General features: G+C 32.7%; 1 protein-coding gene across 1 annotated transcript in view; it reads right to left on the bottom strand.

The window, feature by feature from the left end:
* LOC129220953 (sodium channel protein 60E-like) overlaps positions 1-15,469 on the bottom strand; it is a 67,614-nt gene that overhangs the window by 276 nt on the left and 51,869 nt on the right. The window contains exons 13-18 of the mRNA XM_054855388.1: positions 11,478-11,735; positions 9,589-9,780; positions 7,740-7,894; positions 5,014-5,044; positions 2,366-2,809; positions 885-1,214 (exon numbers count right to left, since the gene is read on the bottom strand). Of these exons, the coding sequence (XP_054711363.1) occupies positions 885-1,214; positions 2,366-2,809; positions 5,014-5,044; positions 7,740-7,894; positions 9,589-9,780; positions 11,478-11,735 (1,410 nt within the window). The remainder of the gene's footprint in view (positions 1-884; positions 1,215-2,365; positions 2,810-5,013; positions 5,045-7,739; positions 7,895-9,588; positions 9,781-11,477; positions 11,736-15,469) is intronic.

Genomic DNA, 15,469 nt, shown 5'->3' with positions numbered 1-15,469 from the left:
TAAAAATAAATAAGCCAATTTTAACTTTCCATTAAAAATCAGTTTTCAACTTTTTTGTTTTACCTGATTTTAATCAAGGTCAAAGAATTTTTTCTACTTAAAATGAAACAAATTAAAAATATATGCACATGTAAAATGATGGTTATTTTAGTATTTGAAATATTCCAAAAATATTAATATTCCATAAATATTCATTACTTGATTCACACTAAAGCTACTTGTGATAAAATAGTAGGTTAAACTAAATAAGACACATTATCCAACTCTGACTGGAATAACTGAACCCAATTCCTAAAACATCGGACTTTTTTTCAGTAATGTGCAGTGAACTGGAAGTCTTTCAAAGCCATTTGGTCATTTCACAGAAAGTGCTGTTGCAGGAAATGGCAGTTTCCTGGATTTGAAGTGAATATTTTTGTGAATATTATCAATGAGCTTGATTGCTGGATGACAGCAAAAGAGAATGGGGAAAAGAGCGGTAAAACACAAACAGATGACTTGCATTTCAATTCATTTAAAAACATTTGCATTTTAAACATACCAGAATTCCAAAACTTAAATAATCCTGGAACACAAGGGTAGCCCTGGAAACATTTTATCCTAGTTAGGTGACTAAAACAAGCTTGAACGTAAATGAGGCATTATTTCAAGAAAGACCAGCCACCAAAAGTCCAGGTAAAAGTTGGTGGGAAGAATCACTTGCATGCAGATTTTTCTACCGGTGGAGTAGAATCTATGATATGAGGGCAGGCCTGCACTATATGATAGATTTATATAGCCATAAAAGTTGATGGCACTTGAACAGGGGTGAAGCTTTTGCCACTTTGCTTGGCTAACTTTAAAAAAGGTTATAGTGTATTAGAAATGCAAAACATATTAAGTACCTTCAGAATGCTTAAGCAATGAACTTTTCTGGCTGCTGTCAATGGTAAATTCATGAATGCAATTGCTATTTGATTAGGCTGTGCAATTCTCAAATTCCTGTCCAGCAAATTTAGTAGATCTGATAACTGTTCAATAGAAATGAACTGAGTAGCTTTTGGGTCAAACAGTTTCCAAACATCATAGAAATTTTTTAAATCATCCTCTGTGATTGGATCTTTTTCTTGAGCCAGAACTTCTCTGTAGTTGTCCAAAATCACAGCGATGAAAAGGTTGACAAAAAGAATGCTTGATGTCAGAATGAAACTTAAGATAAACACTATGGCCAATGCCTGGAACATAATTTTTAAAAAATCAAACTTTACATTACATGTCTTATACAATGATAAATAACATTTAACTTAACAGACGATTTGCACTATTAAAATCATAAAACAACTATTTAATAGGCATGATGTAGGCTCATATTAAAATAAAAACTTCTAAGTAAAAACACATTAAAGTGTTATATTATTGTAAAATTTAAAAGATAGTAAATCCTCAATAGTAATTCATATCAATTATTTGCATTGCAATATGTTCTTAGTGAGTGAGGATGCATAATGTCATTAGTTTCCTAACATATAAGGAGGATAATAACATTAAACATATTAATATGGGTGCCATATATGCATCTATGTTAAACATATTCATAAAAATAGGGTATTAAAAAAATCTATATGCCTATAGTTTGGTACTTAATGTATTGCATGCCCTTTCACCTAATGGTTTGACTGCTCTCCTTCAACATTTTGCCCCAACCCTCAAATGCAAGGAAAATAACCCTGATTTTATGGGTAAAGCAGCTCAAATGAGTACATAACCAAGCCTAGAAAGTTACTAATAATAGATTACTATGCCTTTTTTGACTTGAGTTTTCATAAAGTGCACAATACAATAGTTCCTTTGCATAGAAACAGCAGTTTTATGCCATCTTTTTGCTTAAAATTTGAATGAAAAGGAACAAAATTGAATTTTAGAAAAAAGCTTTGAGGGGCCCCTCTCTCCCTCACGTTTAAACTAATTTTCTGGCTCATAAAAATCGACGCAACAAGTATTTGCAATAGTTATTTCTGGCTACAATCTTTATTATTGTGGAGATTTCATGATTTTTATAGAATTAAGTACACGCTTGGGCGGTTATTCAGCTATTAGCTTTTCACAAAGGGGGGTTGGAAGAGGGGGTGAATCTCCGAAAATCAAAATAGTTTTTACAGAATCATCACATCTGTTAAATTATTAGTATGAAACTGAATGCCTCAAAAATATTTTAGAATATAGGAAAAATGATTCAAACAAAGTATTAATATTAATTCTTATTCATTTGTGCAATGAAAACAATTGCATGACATTTGGCACATATACATAAAACCAAAACATTATGTTACACAACAATTTAAGTGTTGAAATACCGATTCAAAAAAATTTTAACACAAATTTTTACCTTGTGCCCACATTCACCTTTGACCATCTCACACTCTGGAGGCATTGCACTTAAAGTTCGAAGTATATGGTCCCAACCTTGACCCGTTGTAAGACGAAAAAGAATCAAAATGCTAGGAATAAAACTTTGAAAATTTTGAGTGGAACTTAGTGTTGCATGGAGCTTGATATGAGCAAAATATGCCATGCCTATAATGGCATACACAAATATAAGAAGGAACAAGAATATGCTAATGTTGAATAGCGAAGGAATTGAAGCAAGAATTGCATAAATGAGACGTCGAAGGTCCTTTAAAAATTGTGCAAGGCGTAGCAAGTGCAGAACTCTCAGCAAACGGAATGCATACAAAAATGAAAATCTTGTTGACTGTGGAAATCCATAAGTTATCTGACCTAAAAATAAAGATAAATAATACAAGTATGTAAAAAATATAAATGAATACTTTACAAAAATAAATAAATTTATAACATAAGTAATATTTAGTTAGGTTATTGTTAAAAATATGATTGCGTGTGGAATTTTATGACAATGGGTGAAAAAACGCTTTACACAAAATTAGGCCTTGAAGCTGTTCGACACAAACTTGTACTTTATTAATCTACATATATGTAAATAAATGTTCGTGTGTATGTCATCCATGAACTCAAAAACTACCCGGCATTTTTGGCTGAAACTTTCACCGTTTGTTATTTTTGGTACTGGGAATGTTTATAGACCAGTTCGAAAAAAATCCGATCGATAGTTCCTTTTTTATTCCAATTTAAGTCACAATCCATTGGATAAATACGAATAAAATTATCGGCTGCAGAAATTAATTTGCGTGAAAGATCTCATTGATAAGAAGTAAGCTGTTGCCATTTTTCTTGAGTTTGAACAAATAAATTCTTTCTTTATTGTTTTATGGCTTTTCATGCAACGGGGGGGGGGGGGGGGATTTAAAACTTTTTCTATTTGATATTTTTGGCGATTGATTGATCTTACAAACTGCGTGAGTACAAAATTTGAGTATAGTCACGGCTTCACTTGATACCTGGACCGATTATTATGAAAATTTCTATATATATGTATTTTTCCACGGAGAAGGTGCATAATATGCTCATTGAAGCCACTTGCCACTAGGTGGCACTGCAGAGTAGTAACTTCTGCCCCGTTCAACTGATTGTCATGAAAATCAGTATAATGATGTATTTTTTTGTTGGCGTAGCAACGCGCGTCGGGTGCAGCTAGTGATTAATAAAATGATATTACTCAGGGCTGAAAATAGGCCAAATGTAAAAAAGAGGAAAACTTTCAACTAGTATGAAAAACACATTCATTAAGGGCGAGAGAATATGTATGTTCTCTAACTTGATTATTCAAATCTCACGACAATGGAATAACACATAATATCGGTACATTAGCACTACTAATTTTGCAGTCAAAGTTTTAAATGTTTGTATTAATATACAGAGTTATATACATCAGAACAATCATGAGACCATGAAACTTGGTTTGTAAAAGGAAAAAAGGTTAAAATATGTGCCAAAAGATAGCATTGTCAGACCAAAAGCTTAAAGGGATTTACTAAACACAGGAATGTAGTGGGAAAAAAAACAATAGATTCCAAATGTTGATGAAAAATGTATTATTGAAAAGACAAGATTACATATTCAGAATGATAGTGGTAAGCGAAAATGAAGAACTTCTTATACAAATATCTTATGAAGGATAAATCCATAAGTTGTTTGATATGCTCTTCACCTTGTTCAGCTACTAGTTGGAGGTGTAAAATGTACACAGTATTTCAGGTGTTATGTGTGCTGATGCGCTGTATGCAGTGTTCATGTCATGTGCTAAGGATTAGCATACATCCCCAGCTGAAATGATAACCCTTACTACTTTGGTACACTTTGGTACTAACTGTACACTTTAAAACTATTTTTTTCTTTGTCCTAATGATTGGCCAAACATGGCCTCACATTTGTTCTGCTGAAATACCAAATTATTCCAGCAGATTTAAAATTAGAGCGTTTTGAAATTATAAATTTAATCTTAATCCCCCAGCACATAGCTGTCATGTATCTGTAAGTTTAATGCTGTTAAAAAAATAAGCAATTATTATTCCAATCTTATTTTAAAAGAATATTATACAAACTAAAAAGCTCTTCCTGTAATTTCATAACTTTTAAAATTACACGGACAAATATATTAATACAGTGGACTCTATCTGAAGACTCCCTAATGTGAATATTCTAAACAGTCTCTTTCTATAATGAACACCCCGATACCTTGGACATTTTTGCTCAATCACATGAGTGTACAGAACAGAGAGAATCTATGTTATAAATAAATATCTCTCAAACCTAGTTTATACATAGTTATTTTTACACTATGGCAATATGGTTCTTTTTTTTTGAAACGCAATAAATTTACAAAACAAAAAAAAGTCATTCATAAATAAAGTAACACTTACCAATAATATGGCTAAATAACAAAATGAAATCAAAAATGTTCCAAAAATCAAAAAAGTAAAAATGTCTTAATCCAACAATTTTTATAAAGAATTCTACCAGGTATGCTATAGTAAAAAAATTATCAGAATAGTGATATAACTTCTTCATTTTGACTGAATCCTTATTTGATTCAATGGCAATTATTATAGTGTTTACACCAATCAGGAACACAATAAAAATTCGAAACCTACAAGAATAAATAAGAAACACATGATAGATAAAAAGAGAAAAAGAAAACAGCAATAATTAAGCATATAATACATTCTTATCGAAACAAAAACATACTAGTTTGTTGTACGCTAATTTAGTAAATAAACAATGTTAAAATGAATCTGACTGGTGCGAATTGTACATGATCATGTTACCACGTAAGTCTTTCAAAACGTCGAACTCTATAAAATACATAATTTGTTAATCAGAGAGAATATGTATTCAGTGTGTTAATACATGTAAAACACAGTTATAGTGTGTCATTAAAAAAAACTTAATAAAAAAAAAAAGAATTTTAAATATGGAAGAAGAAAAAAACATTTCTAAAAGTATCAATTTTTTATAGGTATAAAAATTTAAGAAATATAACTCAATTACTATGGCACTATATAATTTTACAGTTACAAAAACTAGGCACCCGCCCCTCTCCCTTAAACCCCCCCCCCCCCGGAGAAAATGGGTTATGTTATGTTTCATCGGTCTAAAACAGAGTTTCCCAAACTGTGGTCCGCAAACCCCCAGGGGTCCGCGGTGCTATCCAGCTAAAACGTTAAATATAATTTAGACTGAATGACAAGTAACGATATTTCAAATAAAAAAGAAAGCACGTCCCTAATCACAGCGTTACGATGCTGCCAGGGTAGGTTTGCCCGAACCATAGTTTATAATTCAAATCCTAATGCGCTATAAAAGTACAACTGATCTGAAAAATGAAGACACTCATTGATGGTTTTGAACGTCTTATCACACCCTAATCTGAATGTCTTATCACATTTCAAAAGCATTTTACACTTATCTTTCTGATGCTAAACGTTTGTTGTCAAATTGTCAGAGGTGCAGGGTGATAGCTAGGCATTGGATAGAAGGTAGAGCACTTGATTTACATGGCAAATTGCTCCAAAAAATTTTTTCATGGGAAGAATTTCACATATCTTACTCATGACCCAGGACCGTCAGAGGATTAAACTTAGCTAACAGTTCACTAACTTCAAAAGTTCATTTTTATTAGTGTACTTGTAGAAATTTGATAACATTTTTATTCTTAATTGAATTTCAAATAGAATTTTACTGTTCATAACTCAAAACAATAGTGTAAGAAATGAAAACTAGATAAAAGCTCTGAAAAATATACAGAACAATGAAAAAATAAGTTTAAAGGAAAAAAAACATAAAAATATTTTAGAAAAAAATGGTCTTTTTTTTTTGTGTGTGCACCAGGTCGGGGGGGGGGGGGGCGTGAAGTTTGTAATTCTACCGGAGGGGGTTCGCGGAATTCTGAAGTTTGGGAACCTCTGGTCTAAAATGCATGATGTAACACATTTTCTCTGTTTTTTTTTTTTTTTTAATAGAAATCAACGGTACTTTGACAAAATATTTAAGATGCTTGAGTAAACACATCCTAATATTTACAATTTCTTAGCGTTTATCTTCATAACTCAACGTTTAGCAAACTATGCTTTAGTTCATTGTCCTGAGCTTCTAGAACTTGACTTATTTTATACTCACACATGTGGATAAGAAATAAAATAGGAGCTTGAAAAGTAAATTAAAGAAATTGAAAAACGTGCAATAAAAATACTTGAAATCAAACATAAGATATCAATGCAAAAAATATTCCAATAGAAGTACAAACATAATTGAAAAAAAAAATATATATATATTGCATACAAAATCTATGTGATGAAATTAATGAATTTATAACTAGAAAAGAAAATCTAACCTACACAAAAATAGTACATTATTCTACTGTTTAGAAATGAATTCATGGATGAATAGATTAGGAAAATTAATAAAATCATAACCCAAAGATTTCATGAAAACTGAGGCATTAAAGTACATAAAGCTACACATTTACCACCCTACAGCTGGAGCTAAGGCAACCAAATACCAAACAGCTCAGGTCCAGAATCCAGACTTCAGTGTGGTCCTTATTTCAGGATCAGCAATTTGAGAGAGCCACAACCAAGCTGCAAGTACCTCATATAGAAGCTAAATAAAGCCATTTTGTATAGGGTTATTTCCCTACTGCTCAGTTATGGCTATTCCAGACTGATGAGCTCAAAATAAGGGCAAGACTGCTGTCTCTGGATGCTGTTCAGTATTTGCTATGAGTTGCATGATTTTTACTGAGCTGTAATTATGCACTGGTAACAAAGTTCCACGGAACCTCCAGGTATGTGATTGCATTTTTTTGGGGGTGAGGGTGAAAATTTGATTTAGATAGTTTATTTTAATACCGAGTCATGAACAGTGGCGGATACATATTACCAATTTAAGGAAGGTCATGCTGAAGAATGCCAGCCATCCCCCTCCTCCTTTCCTACGAACGAAATTATGGTTTGGGTTTGAAAATTTTCTGAAACTGCTTGGGTGTCAATAAAAAGCACCAACTTGGCGAGGAATAATGCACATTAATAGGGCAAAAATGTAACGAAATAATTTCATAAGCAATGAAAAGAAGTAGTATTTCAAATGTTGACTTAAAAAATTTTTTAATGAACTAAATTGATCACTGTAATTGCTTACATTTCATTCAAAAACTGTTTGAACACGATGTGGATGTATAAGTGTGTCGACCCTTTTTGGGGAGGGGGGCATGACCCCATGACCCTCCTCTTGTATCACCCCGGTCATGAAATTTGTAATTATCACAAAGGAAGTATTTTACGTACCATATATTGTAGACTAAAGTATAGAAAGCATAAAGGCATTTATTGGATGGAGATTTTATCAATACAACAGGTTTTCTATTCATAAGTTTGAGCAAAGCCTTGTAGTACTTCTTTTGCGCATCTGTTAATAACAAATTAGAAATGCCACTTTCGACCTATGAGAGTGGAGAAGAATAAACGAAGTAATGAATTAAAATTTTGCATTGCACAATTTATACATTTAAAATAATGTTTTTTGCTTCTTAATTCATACAATTTTTTTTTTAATTTGCAGTAATAAAAAAAAACCTTAAGGTTCTAAAATACTATAAAAAGGGACAGGCAAAAGAATCATCCAATATTATATCATTTCATTTGAAGAAAAAAAAACATGGCTTACATTTAAACAATGAATAATGCATCTCAAAACAGATTATACATGCATAAAAAACATTTTCCGAAATCATCGTCTTCAATTATTTTTTTCTTCCTTTTTTACAATAGCAATGTAGAAATTATGAGAAGAATAACATAAAATGCATCTAAAAGCTTGCAAATGAGCTGTTTCTTTGCAATGTGTTTCAGTACTGTCGGCCCCGTTTAATCGAGTAACGGATAAGCGAATACCCCACTTATACAAATAAAACCGCCAGAATCGAATTTTCCCCCCATAGACGCAATGTTAAAGATTCCAGCTTAATGGAATATTTTCCCCGGATAATCCAATAATATTGATCAGCGTTCGTGATTTTTTGTTGCTAAGAAAAAGTTTGAATTCATTAGAAATAAATTAAGTAAGAATAATTATTGACATAAAAATTTAAAATACAGTGAAGCACCGTTTATATGTTTCTCTTTTATACGTTTTTATCATTTATACGTTTTTTAATTTGGTCCCAGCAGAGTTTAATGCATATTAATGTATCCTGCTATACGTTTTTTTTTTTCATTTTTACGCTTTTTTCATACAGTCCCTTCCGAATGTATAAACGGTGCTTCACTGTAATAGTTTTTGCTGATAATGGGCGAGAAAAACAACATTCTTATTCCATAAAAAACATTTCCACTATCCTATCAAATTTCTTTTGTCTTTGCCACAAAAATAAAACAAAACTATAGATAGCACAGTCAACAATTAATTTAAGTAATCCAAAAAATTATACACGCTTTAGACGGTAATAAATTAATGAATATTAATTGTAAACTACGGTAGATGAGGAGGGGAAAATGAGAGTCAGAAAATGTGTTCCCAAAAGACTTTGAGCAAGCAATCCCCAATAATGGAATTTTTCAAAAAATAATGCACTGAAAAAAAAAGGGCTAAAACAAAGGTTTCATTAATCAAGTTGTTACTTTTTATGATTTTCATACATTTAAACTATTTTGATGTTTATTTAGCTCAATTGGAAAACTTTTTAACTATAATATTAATTATTCCCCTTGTAGCTATTGATTTATTATTACTACATTTTAAGACAAATGTTGTCAATTTAGAAAGATAAAGAAAATTTCTCCGCTTGATCGAAAAATTATTCTTAGAACCGACGATATTTGATTAATTAGAACCGACAGTATTTTGTAGCCCTAGGTCAAATATTGTAAGCTAGCTCTTCATCATGTTCTAGCTTTTATTTTTTTCTTCTATATATTGTATAAAGGAAATGATGTAGTTTTATCAATACAAAACCAATTCCTCAAAGTCTTTCCCCATGGAAAGCAATTCAATGCAAACAATAATGTTAAATTGTAGTTTTTCTCTAGATACTTGATTCAATAAGCAATTACAAAAGTTTTGCAATATTTGATGTTCTCTTTTAGCTTAAATTAAATATTGTTTTCATAACAATGAAGTTAAACTGTATTCACTTACTTCTTTTTGCATAATAGTGAACGTATCGACAGCAACAGCAACAAAGAGGTTAAGACTAAAAAAACCGCCTACAAAAATAAAAATAATCACATAGGCATAATTCTGTGGCTGACTATCTCGTTGTGGTTGCAGATCATTTTCTCTGTAGTCAACCGTCATTTCCACCATTTCAGTCCAACCAGTATACATAGCCTAAAACATTTCATTAATGTAACATTTAGTACATCATTATCTCTACATAAACATTAAATACAGTAATGCTTTTTAAGCAGCTATGAAACAATATGAACAAAATAAAGCCATTTCAACACATTGACTGATGAAATTACTTCACTCAGACAGGCCTGATTGACCTCTGAATGACATACAGCTTAGGGGAAGCTGTGTGTCATTTCAGCCCAAATCCCTTTTCTGCTTGAGATAATTTCTAAAAATTCTATATACAATAAAATTCACAAATGCTACAAGTATTATTTCCAAAAGTGGTGCAGTAAACTCCAATCAAAGCGTTATAAAGGCATTTTATCGTATTTGATCAGAAATGAATGACGAAAACAACAGAGTTTCTTTGTACCAAATCAAGACAACACAAACTAGAAAATAATGGACAAGACAGGGAAGGGGGTGGGGGTATCAGCAACAGGGGATGAATTATCAGAACGGATCTTCTGCACACCTCTAGCCCTCAAAATAGATTGCTTTGACTGACATTCATTTCTTTTGAAATTGTTTTTGCATTTTATTCATATTGCACCACCAGTGCCATGTTTGCTATTCATTTTTTATTTTTTCCTCTGTCAAAATAAGTGCTCAAAATTGTGACCACATGCAAGAATAGAATTGGAAGCATGTTGTGGTAATACAACATCATTTTTAACAAATAACTAAATGCATAGTTACCAGTTTTGGCCATTGGGACTTGTTTTTTTTTTTTTTTTTTGGCAGCCATTTTCAATGAAATGGTCGCCTAACGACCGCTAATCTAAAGCTTTACACTGAAAGTTCTGAGGGGAAGTTATAGCTTTCCAAGCTTTTTGGGTAATTAGGCCCTACTTAGATATAAATATGGCTAAGTTATACTTTCTATAATGAAATTAGCAACACAAAGCAAATAGAATCATGTTGAGCATAAAACATAGTATAGCTTGTATTTGATTTGTGTGTCAGTCAACATGCCAAAAGGGCAGAAAGTGAAGCATACATTTATAAAAATGGACACATTTCAATTTCATTCCAACAAACTAGGACATTTTCATTTGAATTTGAAAATTTCATGAACTATTTTATAATGCAAACAATTGCATGCAATCACATGCAGAAGTACTCAGTAATTCTAAAGAATAGATTACAAGGTTAAAATCTAGGGTTGGATGGTTTGCTTCCCACTGAACTTTCTCAGACTCCTGGGTTGGAAATAATCCAAGTAGGAGATTCCCACCAATGGGAGGGTTATTTGAGTCCATGCAGTCTATGTGGTATCACTTGTGCAGTGTGCTAACGCTACTTTGATAACTAGATCTTTTGACATTTAAAATTGTATGCATCAGATTATTTGCATGTACAATACTTTTGCTTTTTATTGTAATTGATAAAAGTCAAACACAGAAAGCATATTTTGTGTAAGGAACCTAAGATTTTTCTTATGCTTTAACTATTATGCACTTTTAAATGTTCTTAAAGCATACCAAGTTAGATACAGCTGAGTCTTTCTTTTATTGCATGTTTGTTACAATTCCACTTTATAAAGAATTTGCCGTGTTTCAATTGAAAACAAACTTTTTCGACTAAGTTGAAACATAAATCTTCAGCTGACCACACACATAATTAGGAAAAAAAAATGAATGTATATAACTCCCATATATAACAACATTTTAAGTACTAAAACTTACCAACTGAAAAAGTAGCAAATAACTTTCACCCAAATGATTAAAGTTGTAGAAAGATTCCTCCCACGAAAAGTTTTTCTGAATACAGTCTGTTTTATTCACAATTTCTGCAATTACTTCATGACTTTCATCTTCACATCTACTAAATTTTCCATGAAAATGAGTGACACCGTAAATTGCAAACGGCAACCAAATAAATAAAACAACCAGCACTACCCGTAGTATTGCAGGAAAGGACAATACAAGAGCTTGAGCAATTGTCTGAAATTAAGAATATTACTAAATAACAAGAAAATACATTACTTTATGCAAATAAGAAACTAAATTAACATTAAGGAAAAACAAAGAATTTTACTTTTATCTATCAGATACAAGGTTTCCAAAACTTTTTCATGCATTGACCCCCTGTAAAAATTTCACCTAGAGACTTTGACTCCCTATCAACACTCCATAAAATTCTTTTTAACAAACAAATATCTTTTTATTTAACTAATGGAGAGCTAACTAAAATTTTAATATCAGTTTGTATATCAGTCATTATAATGGGAGATTTTAATTTTCCAGGAATTGATTGGAATAATTTTTACCATAGTAATAGCAGAGAAGAGGAATTTTTTAAAGTAATTGGTGACTTTTTTAGATCAAATTGTAACTCGGGGTACTCGACAGGACGTGATTTTGGATCTAGTTTTCTGTGATATGGAAGGTTCTGTTCAGGGGTTATGTGTAGGGGAACACATTGGAGACAGTGACCACAACAGTATTAGGTTTGAGATTAAATTTGATACGCACAAAGTAGAGAATTTTAGGTTTGTGCCCAATTTCAGAAATACTGATTTTCTGGCACTTAGGCAGAGTTTGAAAGCAGTTTTTTCTTCTGGATTGGACAATAGCGATGTGAATCTTCAGTGGGCAGAGTTTAAGGAAAAGCTAGCGAAAACGGTTGGGGATCATGTTTCTTTTAGAAGAAAGGGTGTCAACACTAAAATTTGGCCAATGTGGTTCTCCAGGGAAACTAAAGACGCCCTAAATTACAAGCAAGCTGCTTTTCATAGGTTTAGAGAAACTGGTCACAGTGCAGATAGGCTCCAATATTGTAAGGCAAGGCGTAAATTTAAGTATTTGGTACGGATTCAGAAAAGAGAGTTGGAGCAAAGACTGGCAGATAACATAAACAGGAATCCCAAGAGGTTTTTTGCATACACTAATTTGGGGAAAGTTCGAAATAGTCATATTAAGCCACTGGTTGATGAGCATGGAATTTCAATTCAGGACGATAGTGATATTGCTAATGTTCTTAATAACTTTTTTTTGAGTGTTTTTAACGATAACTGTATCTCAACAGTTGACACCAACAAGACACAAGCTATAGTACAGTTTGAGGACTTTGTATTTTCCAGGGATGACGTTTTACTTCATTTGAAAAAAATTAAAGAGACTAAGGCTCCGGGACCTGATAATATTTATCCAAAAATTTTAGTTGAATGTGCGGAGGAATTAGCAGATGTAATCGTAAATATTTTCAATGCTTCTTATAACTCGGGGACAGTGCCAGAGGACTGGAAGCTGGCTAACATTACACTGCTCTTCAAGAAAGGGTCTAAAGGGAGTGCGGGAAATTATGGACCTGTGAGTCTAACTTCGGTGGTTTGCAAAATTTTTGAAACATTGATAAAAATTAAGATAGTAAATTTTCTAGAGACTAATAATCTGTTGACTAGTTTTCAGTACGGCTTCAGGAAAGGTAAATCTTGTGCAACTAATTTATTACATTTCTATGATAAAGTTACCACGGCTTTGGACAATAAGAAGCCTGTAGATGTTGTTTACATTGATTTTCAAAAAGCTTTCGATAAGGTACCGCATGTTGCTCTACTTAGCAAATTAGCTGATATAGGAATAGGAGGGAAAACTTTCATTTGGGTAAAAAACTGGCTCACCGGAAGGAAACAAAGGGTAGTTATAAGGGGAAATTATTCTAATTGGAGTGAGGTTTTAAGCGGGGTTCCTCAAGGATCAGTGTTAGGGCCTGTTTTGTTCATTGTTTTTATGAACGATATTCATAAAAATATTTCTGAGAACATGAATTGTTTTGCTGATGATGTCAAAGTTATGGGGACTGTAGAAAATGAAGAACAAGCAAAACAACTGCAAGAGGATCTAGATCATATTACGGAGTGGGCTGATAAATGGGGTATTGCTGTTAATGTTGGGAAATGTCAAGTGCTACATTTAGGGCATGGAAATAAGTGTACAAGTTATTATTTGTAAAGTTCAGTCATTAGTCAGGCAGACAAAGTTACTGATCTGGGGGTCTTAATAAGTCAGGATTTAAAGTTTAGCCAACAGTGCAGCATTGCTAGTAACAAGGCCAATAAGATGCTTGGGTTTATCAATAGATCTATTTCAAACAAATCTAAAGAAGTTCTTCTGCCCTTATATAGAAGTTTGGTAAGACCTCATTTGGAGTATGCTGTTCAGTTTTTGTCTCCTTATCTAAAGAAAGACATGAATGTATTGGAAAGGGTTCAAAGGCGAGCTACAAGGCTAATAAATGGACTTTCTCACTTAGACTATGATTCCAGGCTTAGAACGCCAAAAATGTACAGTCTTGAGCAAAGAAGAGACCGAGGGGACATGATTCAGTTGTTTAAATTTATTAAAATGAAAGATGTTATGGGGCTGAAGTTTAGCACTGAAAACAGGACAAGGGGTCATTGTTTTAAGCTATTAACATCGATGTTAGGAAAAATTATTATTTTAGCAGGGTAGTGGAACCTTGGAACAGTTTACCAGGAGAGGTGGTAATGAGCAAGGGAGTAGATAGTTTTAAGAGGGCCATTGATCTTCACTGGGGATTGTAAATTGACTAGGACCAGTCTAGCTGGGCCCAGAGCCTGTTGCTGGTCGCTACTTTTGTATTTGTATCAATCTGCAGCCCACCTATTCATTTTGTTGTTAATTGCACATTTTACTAAAAAAATATTTTAATTTAACATTTGGACAAAAATTGCTTACCCTTCTGACTGATTTAAATTTTGAAGCACTACTGCTTTTTTTTTTTTTTTTTTTTTAATACTTAAGTTTACAACAGCAGCACCTTACATTCTTCATTTCCCCTATAATAGCCATTCATGAAAAAGTCACAGTTGGCATTGATAACCTTGTATCAGGAAAGCAGTGCCAAGTATCACATTGATTTCTTGACTGACTTTAAATTAGTATTGAACTTCTTGTTATATAAATTTCAATAAAAGATTTTTAATAAAACATGTAATTCGTTCTTTTTTACTGCAATGTTTCTAACTTTGACGTTTCTATACTTAAGTCTGATTGACCCATAAGGAACTAAAATTTGAACCACACTGCCCTAAAGAATCAAAACAACTCTTTTATTCCAGGTCTTCTTTAATTACAAAGAACGTATAGCTTGATAACTGCAAATCCAATTCAGTCAAATTTGGATGATGGCTCACCTTCCTCGGCCACCATTGCTACCGCGAAGCAATTCTTGAAAAAAATTGCTCATTTAAAGATCTTGATTTAACCTTATGGACATTTTTCATTCAAAGATTAATTTTTAGCTGCGAAGTGTTATCTACTTAATCCTCAAAGTACAGTTCAAGTACCTTTAATTTCTTCCTTCAGTAACGCCAAAAATTTTTGGCATTTCCCTGCCATCATATCTGGTGCCTTATATTAGACGTCTTGTTAGTCTCCTGCCTGCAACAATAGTAACAAGCAGAAGGCTGGGAAATCACTGACAGGATATTTTTCTCTAACTCCCTGCCATTGCCTTCTGATTACCATACAGCACAGGAGAAATGGAAGGTTCTTCCCATGCTAGGTATCAAGCGCCGGTCCTCTGAATGAAAGAAGGTGACCCTATCGACTGGACTACATGGAACTCATTGACAAAAGACTGTAGAACATGTGAGAGAACTTTTACAAAGCCATTTTAAAAAGTTCAAAAGTTATATGGAATTTCCCATTAG

Source organism: Uloborus diversus, chromosome 4 (genome assembly GCF_026930045.1).
Source record: "Uloborus diversus isolate 005 chromosome 4, Udiv.v.3.1, whole genome shotgun sequence".
NCBI lineage: Eukaryota > Metazoa > Arthropoda > Arachnida > Araneae > Uloboridae > Uloborus > Uloborus diversus.
The sequence above is the reverse complement of the archived record's forward strand: the minus strand, read 5'-3'. Positions and strand labels throughout refer to the sequence as shown.